At 45.7% G+C, this 12,139-nt stretch overlaps 1 protein-coding gene across 1 annotated transcript in view; it reads left to right on the plus strand.

Annotated features, from left to right (window-relative positions):
• Positions 1 to 12,139, plus strand: part of JAK1 (Janus kinase 1) — a 55,492-nt gene that overhangs the window by 26,853 nt on the left and 16,500 nt on the right. The window contains exons 4-8 of the mRNA XM_050977321.1: positions 799 to 922; positions 5,450 to 5,600; positions 6,608 to 6,771; positions 6,882 to 7,215; positions 9,653 to 9,826. Of these exons, the coding sequence (XP_050833278.1) occupies positions 799 to 922; positions 5,450 to 5,600; positions 6,608 to 6,771; positions 6,882 to 7,215; positions 9,653 to 9,826 (947 nt within the window). The remainder of the gene's footprint in view (positions 1 to 798; positions 923 to 5,449; positions 5,601 to 6,607; positions 6,772 to 6,881; positions 7,216 to 9,652; positions 9,827 to 12,139) is intronic.

Consider the following 12,139-nt stretch of genomic DNA (forward strand, 5'->3'; position numbering starts at 1 on the left):
TAAAGATCCATCCCAACCAGATCTGGGATGGAGTAAAGATCCATCCCAACCAGATCTGGGGTGGAGTGAAGATCCATCCCAACCAGATCTGGGGTGGAGTGAGGATCCATCCCAACCAGATCTGGGATGGAGTAAAGATCCATCCCAACCAGATCTGGGATGGAGTAAAGATCCATCCCAACCAGATCTGGGGTGGAGTAAAGATCCATCCCAACCAGATCTGGGGTGGAGTGAGGATCCATCCCAACCAGATCTGGGGTGGAGTAAAGATCCATCCCAACCAGATCTGGGGAGGAGTAAATGCAGAGTTAAAGCAGATCAGCCCACTGGTGTCACAGTCTGTTCTTAGCTGGAACACACCAAAGCTTTCTCTGGGGTTTTTCTCTGTGGAACCACCAAAGCTTTCTGCTTTTGCCAAAACCTCCTTTTGCCTCTGGGAGTTGAATTTATTCACAAAATAAAGCTGAGAACAAAGTTGTGGGATTGGTAGAACTCCCTTTTCTGTGACCTGGACAGAATGAAAGTTTTAAGTCATTTCTTTGAAGCTCAGACCTTGGGCTTTGAAGGGATTTGAGGATCACTTTAACAGCAGAAATATCTGTATAATCCACCCCAAACCCCGTGGGTTGAGCCCAGGTGACAGCTCCACCTCACCCTTTCCTCCCTAATATTTGTTTCAGGCTAATCCCAGTATTGGTTTCTTTTCACGATCCAATATTTGCTTTGTGCTCTTGTGCTTTGGGCTGTGGATGTGCCCTGGAGCTTTGTGACTCATCCATTTGTGTATTTCTGTGCCAGCTGTGTCCCCTCTGTGCCACAACCTCTTTGCTCTGTATGATGAGAACAAAAAGCTCTGGTATGCACCAAACCAGGTCTTCAAGGTGGAGGAGAAATCATCCTTCAGGCTCCACTATCGCATGAGGTAAGGCAAACCCTGGGAAATGAGATTTCTCCATCCTGGATAAATCTGGAAATGAGATTTCTCCATCCTGAGGAGCAGGGGCAGCTCCAGCTGGGATTTACAGCTCAGAGGGGAGAGGAGCAGCTGCAAACATTCCTGATTTCTTGGCATCTTTGGGCTTCAACCTTGAAAACAAAAAGCTGGAAAAGCACGGGAAGTTGTTTCACCAAGCTGGGAGTGAGTAAGGTCAAAGTGAGTTGGAAAATTGGCTCCAAAGCGCTGGGGTTTGTGTCAGTGCTTTGTGGATTTCCATTTGGGGTGTTCCAGAGCAGTGCAGGAACTGTACAGGATCATTCAGAAATGAATTTGTAAAAAATTTAATTTATAAAATTATTTTCTAATACAGCAGTGGATTAACTGTACAGGATCTTCAGAATGAATTTGTAAAAAATTTAATTTAAAAATTGTATTTAATACAGTAGTGGATTAACTGTACAGGATCGTTCAGAAATGAATTTAAAAAATAATTTAAAAAATTTTTTTAATTGTTTTTAATACAGCAGTGGATGAACTGTACTTGATCATTCAGAAATTAATTTAAAAATTAATTAAAAAAAATTTAATACAGCAGTGGATTAACTGTACAGGATCATTCAGAAATGAATTTGTAAAAGATTTAATTTAAAAAAATTATTTTTTAGTACAGCGGTGGATTAACTGTACAGGATCATTCAGAAATGAATTTGTAAAAAATTTAATTTAAAAAATTATATTTAATACAGCAGTGGATGAACTGTACAGGATCATTCAGAAATTAATTAAAATTTTTTTTTTAATTATTTGAATTTTATTTTTAATATAGCAGTGGGTGAACTGTACATGATCATTCAGAAATTAATTTAAAAAAAATTAATTAAAAAAATTAATACAGCGGTGGATTAACTGTACAGGATCGTTCAGAAAGAATTTGTAAAAAATTTAATTAAAAAATTGTATTAATACAGTGGTGGATTAACTGTACAGGATCGTTCAGAAATGAAATTTAAAAATAATTTTAAAAATTATTTAATTTTTTTTAATACCAGCAGTGGATGAACTGTACTTGATCATTCAGAAATTAATTTAAAAAATTAATTTAAAAAATTTAATACAGCAGTGGGGATTAACTGGTACAGGATCATTCAGAAATGAATTTGAAAAAATGTAATTTTAAAAATTATTTTTAATACAGTGGTGGATTAACTGTACAGGATCGTTCAGAAATGAAATTTAAAAAATTTAATTTAAAATATTTTTAATACAGTGGTGGAATGAACCGGTACATGATCATTCAGAAATGAAATTTTTACAAAAAACTTATTGTTTAAAAAGTGAGTTTAAACTTTCTTAAATGTCAGTGGTGCAGTTACTGTGATGCACATCATGCAGAAACGGAATTGGGAGAAAAGGAGCTGAATGGGTTGGAATACAGCCGTGGATCAAAACTGGACATGATCATTCAGAAGGAAGTGGTGTGTGAAAAAGTTGAGTGAAAAATCGATCGGGAAAACGGTAAGACAGGGGGGGAGGACCTGGACATGGATCATTCAAGGTGGGGTTATGGTGTGTTTAAAGTAACTTTTTAAAGTTCTCTGAATAGACCAGGGGAAGTACATGATAAGTCAGAAGAATGTGTAAGGTGTTGGGGAAAGGGGGCCAGGGAGGGGGAAGGGAATGGGAGGGAGCATGGAGGAACTGCACACCACAGTCAGAAGGAAAGAATGATTGGTTGCCGCCATGGAAGGGGGGGGGGGCCAGCGCCCGGTGGACGGATAGAGCTCGAAAACGGGACAGGGGGGGACTGGCGGAAGGGAGGGCAGGGCGTTGACGTCGCGCCCTGTGCGAACTGGGGGGGTCCGGGGGGAAGGGCGGCTCGCCGCTGCCCGCAAGCAAGCCAGAGGCGGGGCGCGCTTGGGGGGCGCTGCAAGCACTGCGCCCAGAAACTCGCGCATTCCCTGGCGTGCTCACGGGCCGCAAGGCGAGGGAGAGTTAAGGGGGTGGAATGAGAAACCCCCGGGGTGGAACATCCCGGGAGTCCTGGCTCAGAGAGAAGAGGAGAATGGAACCCTGCCAAGCCTGGGGCTTTGGGCGTTGCTCTGAACAGGGAGCCAGTTCCGTTCGGGGGGATTGGGGAGCCTAGGGGGTGGGGGAGGATTGCGGAGGTGTTTGTGGGGCATCTCGGTAGGAAAATCTGAATAGGTATGTGGGGGGGGGGAGGGGTGGAGTAATTTGTTGTGGTCTCTGTAGGAGTGGGGGGAGAGGGTGTTGTAGGAGCCGTCGGGGGTGTTAAAGGGATTTTGTGTATGGGGGGGATCGCTATCTATACTATAATCTATACGATATAGACAGCATATGGATATATATGTAAAGAGATAGGATATCCTCCCTTCCTCTCGTCTCCTCTCCTCGCCTCTCCCTCTCTCTCCTCTCCCTCTCCTCTCTCCCTCTCTCTCCTCTCCTCGTCCTCCCTTCCTCTCCTCTCCTCAGCCCTCGCCTCTCCCTCTCCTCTCCTCTCCTCCCGCTCGTCATCCTTCCTAGTCGTCTACCCTCTCCCTCCCTCTCCTCCTCCCCTCTCTCCTCATCCTCTCCTCTCCTCTCCTCTCCTCTCCATCTCCTCGCCTTCCTCTCTCTCTCTCCTCGCTCGCCTCTCCCTCGCCTCCCCCCTCCCCTCCTCCTCCCCTCCCTCTCCCCGCCTCTCACCATGCCTCGCCTAGACTCTCTCTCACTACTCCCAGCTCTCCTCTCCTCTGCTTGTTTCCTCTCTTCCTCTCTGCCTCTCCTCTCTCCATGTACTCTCTCCTCCTGTGAATTCTTCTCCCTCTACTCCTTCTCTTCCTCCCTCTCCTCTCTGCTCCTATCTCACCTCTCTCCCGTCTCCTATGTCACCACTCTCTCCCTCTCTTCCTCTCTCCTCTCGCATCTTCTTATATTATTAATCTTTGAAATCATCCTCATTAAATATATATTCTTTATAGGATATCTATCACATGATATCTAATAAATACTATAGAATATTGTAATGAATACTATAATGTACAGCCCAATAATGTTTAATATTATAATAAATAATATAATATACAATAAAACATTGTATAATAGCTATAACACTGTATAATATAATTAAAACATTGATTAATTTTGTGTTGTAGAATGGCATAGAGATGTGTAAGGTGATGATGAGTGATGGTGGAGGATGCTCTGAGGGAGGGCTGGGCTCTGCTCCTGGAGCTCAGGGCCACAATTCCCTCCCCAGCTGATTGGGAATGGGGAAATTCGTGTTCCTGTTCCTGCAGTGGCAGTGAAATCCCCAAAATCTCTCCCAGGATCCCCTGGAGCTTTCCAAGGAAAAGATTCTCCTTTATTTAGCCCTCCCTCAAACAATGGGGCTGCAGTTGTTTTTGTAGCTAATCAGAGCAGTTAATTAGGGAGAGGAGCAGAGTCTCCTCTCAGTCCCAAACAATGCCCATGATTATTTTCAGGAAATAACAGAAGAACTGGAGTTGTTCATTCTGACTCCTCTTCTGCAGGAGAGCAGGGAAGCAAAGTCATTTCCTGTGCACTTCAGCAGGGTTTGCTTTGCTCTGCTCTCTGCTTTGCTCAGCCCAGGGAGCCCTGGAGGATCCTCTGCTGCTTGTCAGGAGCTTTTGGCTCCGTTTTGGGTTGGAGCTCCTGCCTAAGAAGAGCTCAACTCAAAATATTCATTTTCTTTTGCTGAAGATCCTGACTCTGCACCGAGGCTGGGCCACTCCAGCCTTGACCACTGCAGATTTGGGCCTTTATAAATGTCAGTCCCAAACTGGTTTGGACTGGGAGGGACCTTCAATCCCATCCCATCCCATCCCATCCCATCCCATCCCATCCCATCCCATCCCATCCCATCCCATCCCATCCCATCCCATCCCATCCCATCCCATCCCATCCCATCCCATCCCATCCCATCCCATCCCATCCCATCCCATCCCATCCCATCCCAGGGACACCTCCCACTGTCCCAGCCTGCTCCAGCCTGGCCTTGGACACTTCCAGGGATGCAGGGGCAGCCCCAGCTGCTCTGGGAATTCCATCCCAGCCAGGAGTTCCCAATTCCCAATCTCCCATCCATCCCTGCCCTCTGGCACTGGGAGCCATTCCCTGTGTCCTGTCCCTCCATCCTTGTCCCCAGTCCCTCTCCAGCTCTCCTTCAGACCCTGCCAGGGGCTCTGAGCTCTCCCTGGATCCTTCTCCTCTCCAGGTGAACAGTCCCAAGTGTGTCTTTCCTCACAGGAGAGGTGCTCCATCTCTCTAAACAGAAAACAAAAAAGGAAAAAACCCCTAAAATCCACAATAATTATAATGTCCCCCCAGTTCCTCAGGCCAGGAATGTGCTGGAATGTTGCACCACTTCACCTTCAGGCTGAAGTCTGACCAATCCTTACTTTGAACAGCTTTCTTTTCCAAAACTCAGATTATCTTGTAGAAATGGAAGCTTTTCCCAGCAGATTTTCCAAGTTCCTGGCTTTTTTTTGGCAGATATTATTTCACCAACTGGCACGGGACCAGCGAGAGCGAGCCCTCGGTGTGGAGACACTCCCCCAGGAGGGCCAAGGCCTATGACAAGAAGCTGGCCCCAGAGGGGACCCCCATCCTGGATGCCAATTCCCTGGAATACATGTTTGCACAGGTTGGAATTGTCTCTGATGCTGTATTCCCACAAATAAATGTTTTGTGGGATTTTTCTGTCCCATAAAAACTGTGGGGTTCTGCTTTAAAAGCCTCTTTTTAAGCTCCTAAAATCCACATGATGTGTCCTGTTAGTATTGGGAATGGTTTTCTTTTTGCTGCTGCCTGGTGGAGAGGAGAGGATTTGCTGCATGAAGGAGCAAATCCACTCTCCCAGCCCAAAAAGGGTTTATTTTAATAGATATTTTCTTCCAAAGTGAATTATTTGTGTTCTAAATGGTCAGTCACCTTTTGTGGGACATTTACCCAGAGCTGGGGCTGGAGAGGAGCAGCAGCAGAGGGAAATCTGCCAGGGCTGGGTCCTTTAATGAGGTTTTTTTACTGGGTGGTGTTAAAGATTGATAAACATTTACTGATAACCCCGTGGTGACAAAGATTGATAACCTCACTGTGGTTCTGCTCTCCTCTCGTGCCTTCCAAAGGATTTTTCAAACCAGAAGCTGTCAGGTTTCACCAAAAAAAGGGGAAAATTCAGGTTGATGAAAGAACAAATTGAATGCACGGAGGAAATCCCATTTACTGTTGGTTCTGAGTGGAATTCCTGCAGGGTTTTCACACTGGCAACCACAGGGAAAGAGAATTCCAGGGAAATGAGGCACAGAAATGTCTTTGCTCTTTGATAACCAAACACTTTCCAGGCAGCTCCAGAGCAAGGCTTGGCTTGGAGGTGAATCCAGGAGAGGCTTTGGATGGGAAGGGCAGGGATAAAGCAGAGACACCAAGTTGGTTTTGTGGAGCAGAAAATAAATGTTGAAGGTACTAAAAGGGGCCTGGGATGGTGATTTCTGTAGTTAATTTTTAAAAAGTGAATTTTTGGTGGGCTGATGTATAAAAGAAAGGGAGGAGGTTCCAGCTTCTCCTTGCCCAAGGATCCTGGGATGAATTCCTGGCTCAGGGACAACTCTGGGAAAGACCAGCTGGGTAACTTGGGGTTTTTGTTCTCTTAAGGGCCAGTATGACCTAGTGAAGGGCCTGGCTCCCATCCGAGACCCCAAAAACGACCAGGAGGTCCATGAGATTGAGAATGAGTGCCTGGGCATGGCTGTCCTGGCCATCTCCCACGATGCCATCAAGAAAAACGTGAAGCTGCCAGAGCTTCCCAAGGACATCAGGTGAGCTGGGATCCATCCTTTGTCCCTGCTGCCTCTGCTGCTCTCCCAGGAGGGATTTAATTTAATTCCATTTAATTCAATTTAATTTAACCCCTTGCTTCTCCTCCCAGTTACAAGCATTATATCCCCGAGACTCTGAACAGGACCATCAGGCAGAGGAATTTCTTGACCAGGATTCGGATCAATAACGTTTTCAAGCATTTCCTGAAGGAGTTCAACAACAAAACCATCTGCAACAACAGCGTCTCCCCTCGGGACCTGAAGGTGAAATATTTATCCACCATGGAGGTCTTGACCAAATATTACGGGGCAGAGATCTTTGAGACCTCGTTCCTGCTGATCTCTGCTGAGAATGAGATGAATAAATTCAGCTGTGGGGACAACGAGAAGTACGAGGTGATGGTGACAGGGAACAACGGCATCCAGTGGAGGCTCAAGCCCAGTGTGAGTAGCCCTGAGGAATGGGATTCCAGGGGTTTGGGGACAGAGCAGTGCTGAAAGGTGGGTGAGGGCTGCAGACACTGCCCAGCAGCTTTGTGTTGTGTTGGAGGGGCTTTTACAGCACTACAGGGTTGGGAGGAGCTCAGGGGCTGCCAGCCCAACCCCCCTTTTAGGCTTGGCTTGGAGACCAGACCTGGCTCAGGACAACCTCTGTGGGCAGCCTCTGGACCAGGGAAATGAAAGACCCGTGGAAAAAATTCAGCCGGAAAGGATTGATTCTGGGTATGAAAAGACGCGCCCTGGGGGGAAGGGAAGGGAAGTCGAGGGGACGGACAGGGGAAGGAAGGGGACAGGAAGGGGACGGGAAGGGGTAAGGAGAAGGGGAAGGGAAGGGGAAGGGAAGGGGGAAGGAAGGGGAAAGCGGGGAAGCAGGGAAGGGAAGGAAGGGGAAGGAAGGGGAAAGGGCAGGGGGAGGAGGGGAAGGGGGGAAGGGAGGGGAAGGGAAGGAGGCGGAAGGGGAGGGAAGGGGAAGGGAGGGGACGGGGAAGGGGAGGGGAGGGGAAGGGGAAGGGAAGGGGAAAGGGGAAGGGGACGGGAAGGGAAGGGACAAGGGAAGGGAGGGAAAGGGAACGGGAAAGGGGAACTTGACCGGCCATTGCCGTTACATTTCACCAGGATTCCGGGCATCCCGTGCTCCCTTCTCCTTTCCCTTCCCTTCCCTTGCCTCCCTTCCTTCCCTTCCATCCCTTCCTTCCCTTCTCCTTCCTCCTATAAGTTATATTAATTGTATAGTCCATATTATAAATCTATTGAATTAAGAATTAATTTATAGGATGGCTATATATGATTTTTATATTTATATAATACTTTTATTCTATAATTCTAACTAATAAGTAATGAATAGATATTATTATTCTAGAATTAATTTTTGAGTAGAGTAAATGAATTGACTAGAATTTTATAGAGTAAAGTATTAGAGTACATTATTCAGAGTATAGCTGTATAGAGTACAATATTCCGATATTTGATATTCTATTGTATATCTTAAATTTTATATCTTATTCTAGATTCCACTGATAAATAATAATATTAATAGTTCTAGAATTCATTTTTTGGTCTAGAGCAAATGTATTGGAGTACATAATCCCTTCCCTTCCCTTCCGTCCCTTCCCTTTTCCTTCCCTTCCTTCCCTTCCTTCCTTCCTTCCCTTCCCTTCCCTTCCCTTCCTCCCTTCCCTTCCTTCCTTCTTCCTTTCCCTTTTCCCTTCCTTCCCTTCTCCCTTCCCCTTTCCTTCCCTTCCCTTCCCTTCCCTTCCCTTCCCTTCCTTCCTTCCCTTTCCCTTCCCTTCCCATTCCCTTCCCTTCCCTTCCCATTCCCTTCCCTTCCCTTTCCCTTCCCCTTCCCTTCCCCCTTCCCTTCCTTCCCTTCCCTCCCTTCCCTCCTTCCCTTCCCTTCCCTTCCCTTCCCTTTCCCTTCCCTTCCCTTCCTTCCCTTCCCTTCCTCCCTTCCCTTCCCTTCCCTTCCCTTCCCTTCCTTCCCTCCCTTCCCTTCCCTTCCCTTCCCTTCCCTCTATAATTATATTAATTTTATAGTCCATATTATAAATCTATTTGAATTAAGAATTAATTTATAGGATGCTATATATTGATTTTATAATTTATATAATACTTTTATTCTATAATTCTAACTAATAAGTAATGAATAGATATTATTATTCTAGAATTAATTTTTGAGTAGAGTAAATGAATTGACTAGAATTTTTATAGAGTAAATGTATTAGAGTACATTATTCTAGAGTATAGATGTATAGAGTACAATATTCTATATTTGATATTATTATTGTATATCTTAATTTTATATCATTATTCTAGAATTCCAACTGATAAATAATTAATATTAATATTCTAGAATTAATTTTTGGTCTAGAGCAAATGTATTAGAGTACATTATATTCTGTATTTTGTATTATTATATTTATTCTATAATTTATGTTATTTTTATAATTTCTATAATAAGTCTATTCTATAATTCTAATTAATAAATAATTTCTATTATTATTCTAGAATGATTTTTTGTTTGGAATAAATTTACTATGATACATTATATTCTCTATTTTATATTCTGTAATTGAGTTTAATTTTATAATTTTTATAATAATTCTATTCTATAATTCTAATTATTAAACAATGAATTTATACCATTATTCTGGGATGAATTTTTGGTTTAGAGTAACTGTTTTGCAATACAGTATATTATATATTTTACATCATGATTCTATAATTGAGATTAATTTTATAATTTATATAATAATTATTGTCCATAGTTCTAACTAATAAATAATTAATTTCTCTTGCTGTACTAGAATGAATTTTTGCTCTAGAGCAAAACCACTGTGCTGAAGGTGTTTTACCTAAAGCTTTATCCCCAATCCATTTGCAGCCTGTGCAGGCAGAGAAGGAGAAGAAGAAGAAATCGGAGGGCAAAGGCAGGAAGGAGGAGGAGAGGCACAAACTGAGGGAGGCGTGGAACAGCTTCTCCTACTTCCCTGAGATCACCCACATCGTCATCAGGGAGGCCACGGTCAGCATCAACAAGCAGGACAACAAGAGGATGGTGAGCACGGGCAGCAGGGCTGAAGGGAGCTGGGAATCACAGCCAGGGTGTGTCTGCACCCAGCTTGGGCTGCTCGGCTTCCTGGGGCCTCCTGGGCCACTGGATCCATTCCCTGCTGGATCACTGGATCCATTCCCTGCTGGGCCACTGGATCCATTCCCTGCTGGGCACTGGATCCATTCCCTGCTGGGGCACTGGTTCCATTCCCTGCTGGGCCACTCGATCCATTCCCTGCTGGTCACTGGATCCATTCCCTGCTGGGGAACTCGATCCATTCCCTGCTGGGAACTCGATCCATTCCCTGCTGGGCACTCAATTCCCTGCTGGGGAACTCCATTCCCTGCTGGGCCACTGGATCCATTCCCTGCTGGATCACTGGATCCATTCCCTGCTGGGCCACTGGATCCATTCCCTGCTGGATCACTCGATCCATTCCCTGCTGGGGAATGGATCCATTCCCTGCTGGGGCACTGGATCCATTCCCTGCTGGGCCACTGGATCCATTCCCTGCTGGGCCACTGGATCCATTCCCTGCTGGGGCACTGGATCCATTCCCTGCTGGGCACTGGATCCATTCCCTGCTGGGGCACTGGATCCATTCCCTGCTGGGCCACTGGATCCATTCCCTGCTGGGGCACTGGATCCATTCCCTGCTGGGGCACTGGATCCATTCCCTGCTGGGCCACTGTATCCATTCCCTGCTGGGTCACTGGATCCATTCCCTGCTGGGCCACTGGATCCATTCCCTGCTGGGGGGCACTGGATCCATTCCCTGCTGGGGCACTGGATCCATTCCCTGCTGGGGCACTGGATCCATTCCCTGCTGGGCACTGGATCCATTCCCTGCTGGGGCACTGGATCCATTCCCTGGGGCACTGGATCCATTCCCTGGGAACTCCATTCCCTGCTGGGGCACTGGATCCATTCCCTGCTGGGATCCATTCCCTGCTGGGCACTGGTTCCATTCCCTGCTGGATATTCCATTCCCTGCTGGCCACTGATCCATTCCCTGCTGGGCATGGATCCATTCCCTGCTGGCATGGATCCATTCCCTGCTGGATCCATTCCCTGCTGGATCATGGATCCATTCCTGCTGGATCATTGATCATTCCCTGCTGGATCACTGGATTCATTCCCTGCTGGGGCATTGATCCATTCCCTGCTGGGCACTGGATCCATTCCCTGCTGGGGCACTGGTTCCATTCCCTGCTGGGTCACTCGATCCATTCCCTGCTGGGCCACTGGATCCATTCCCTGCTGGGGAATTCCATTCCCTGCTGGATCATTTATTTAATTCCCTGCTGGATCATTTAATTAATTCCCTGCTGGATCATTTAATTCCCTGCTGGATCATTTAATTCCCTGCTGGATCATTTAATTAATTCCCATCTGGATCACTTAATTCCTTTCTGGATCACTTATTTCTCTGGTGGATCATTTAATTCCCTGCTGGATCACTTAATTCCCTGCTGGATAATTTAATTAATTCCCTAGTGGATAATTTAATTCCTTGCTGGATCATTTAATTAATTTGCTGGTGGGTCATTTAATTAATTCCCTGGTGGATCTCTTAATTCCCTGCTGGATCATGTAATTAATTCCCTGCTGGATCGTTTAATTCCCGGCTGGATCCTTTCCTTCCCATGGGGAGCCAGGCTGGGGTTGGGCACAAGGTGACAACCGAGGGCCCTTTTGAGTGTAATTAACACCAGATGTGCTGGCCATGACACTGGGCACAGCAAAAATGGGGCTCAAAGTGCAGCTGTGTCCACACTGGCACAGAATTTCCCTCACAAATTCCCTGAGGAATTCCTGAATTTGTGACAGTGGAGCCAGGGCAGGCAGGGCAGGGAATGGCCACTAAATCCCAGCATCCTGTAGCCAGAAGTGGCTGCTGGATATTCCTCATGAATCCCAACATTCCAGGGATGTTCCAGCATTCCTGGAGTCCTGACACCAATATTTTATAATTTAGATTATCACTGATATATTGTATTAGTCACAGTGCCTTGTGCATGCACTGGGTGCAGCCAGTGATAAATGAAACCATCAAAGAAGATTTTACAGCCCAAAAAAGAGGGGGAGATGTGAGAAATGGATTTTTTTAAAAGGATTTCAAAACCTGACAGAAAGCTCCCACAGATTTGTACATCTGTGTTTTGCAAACTCTGAGATAAAATGTGCTGATTTAGGAAGGCCATGGAATAAAGATGTCATTGTTGAGAGAGAGATTGAACTGGAAATAAGTTTCAACAAGTTTCAAAAGATGGCCTTGCAAAAAGACCAGATATTTTAGAGAACCAGAGCTGTGAA

Source organism: Serinus canaria, chromosome 8 (genome assembly GCF_022539315.1).
Source record: "Serinus canaria isolate serCan28SL12 chromosome 8, serCan2020, whole genome shotgun sequence".
Lineage (NCBI taxonomy): Eukaryota > Metazoa > Chordata > Aves > Passeriformes > Fringillidae > Serinus > Serinus canaria.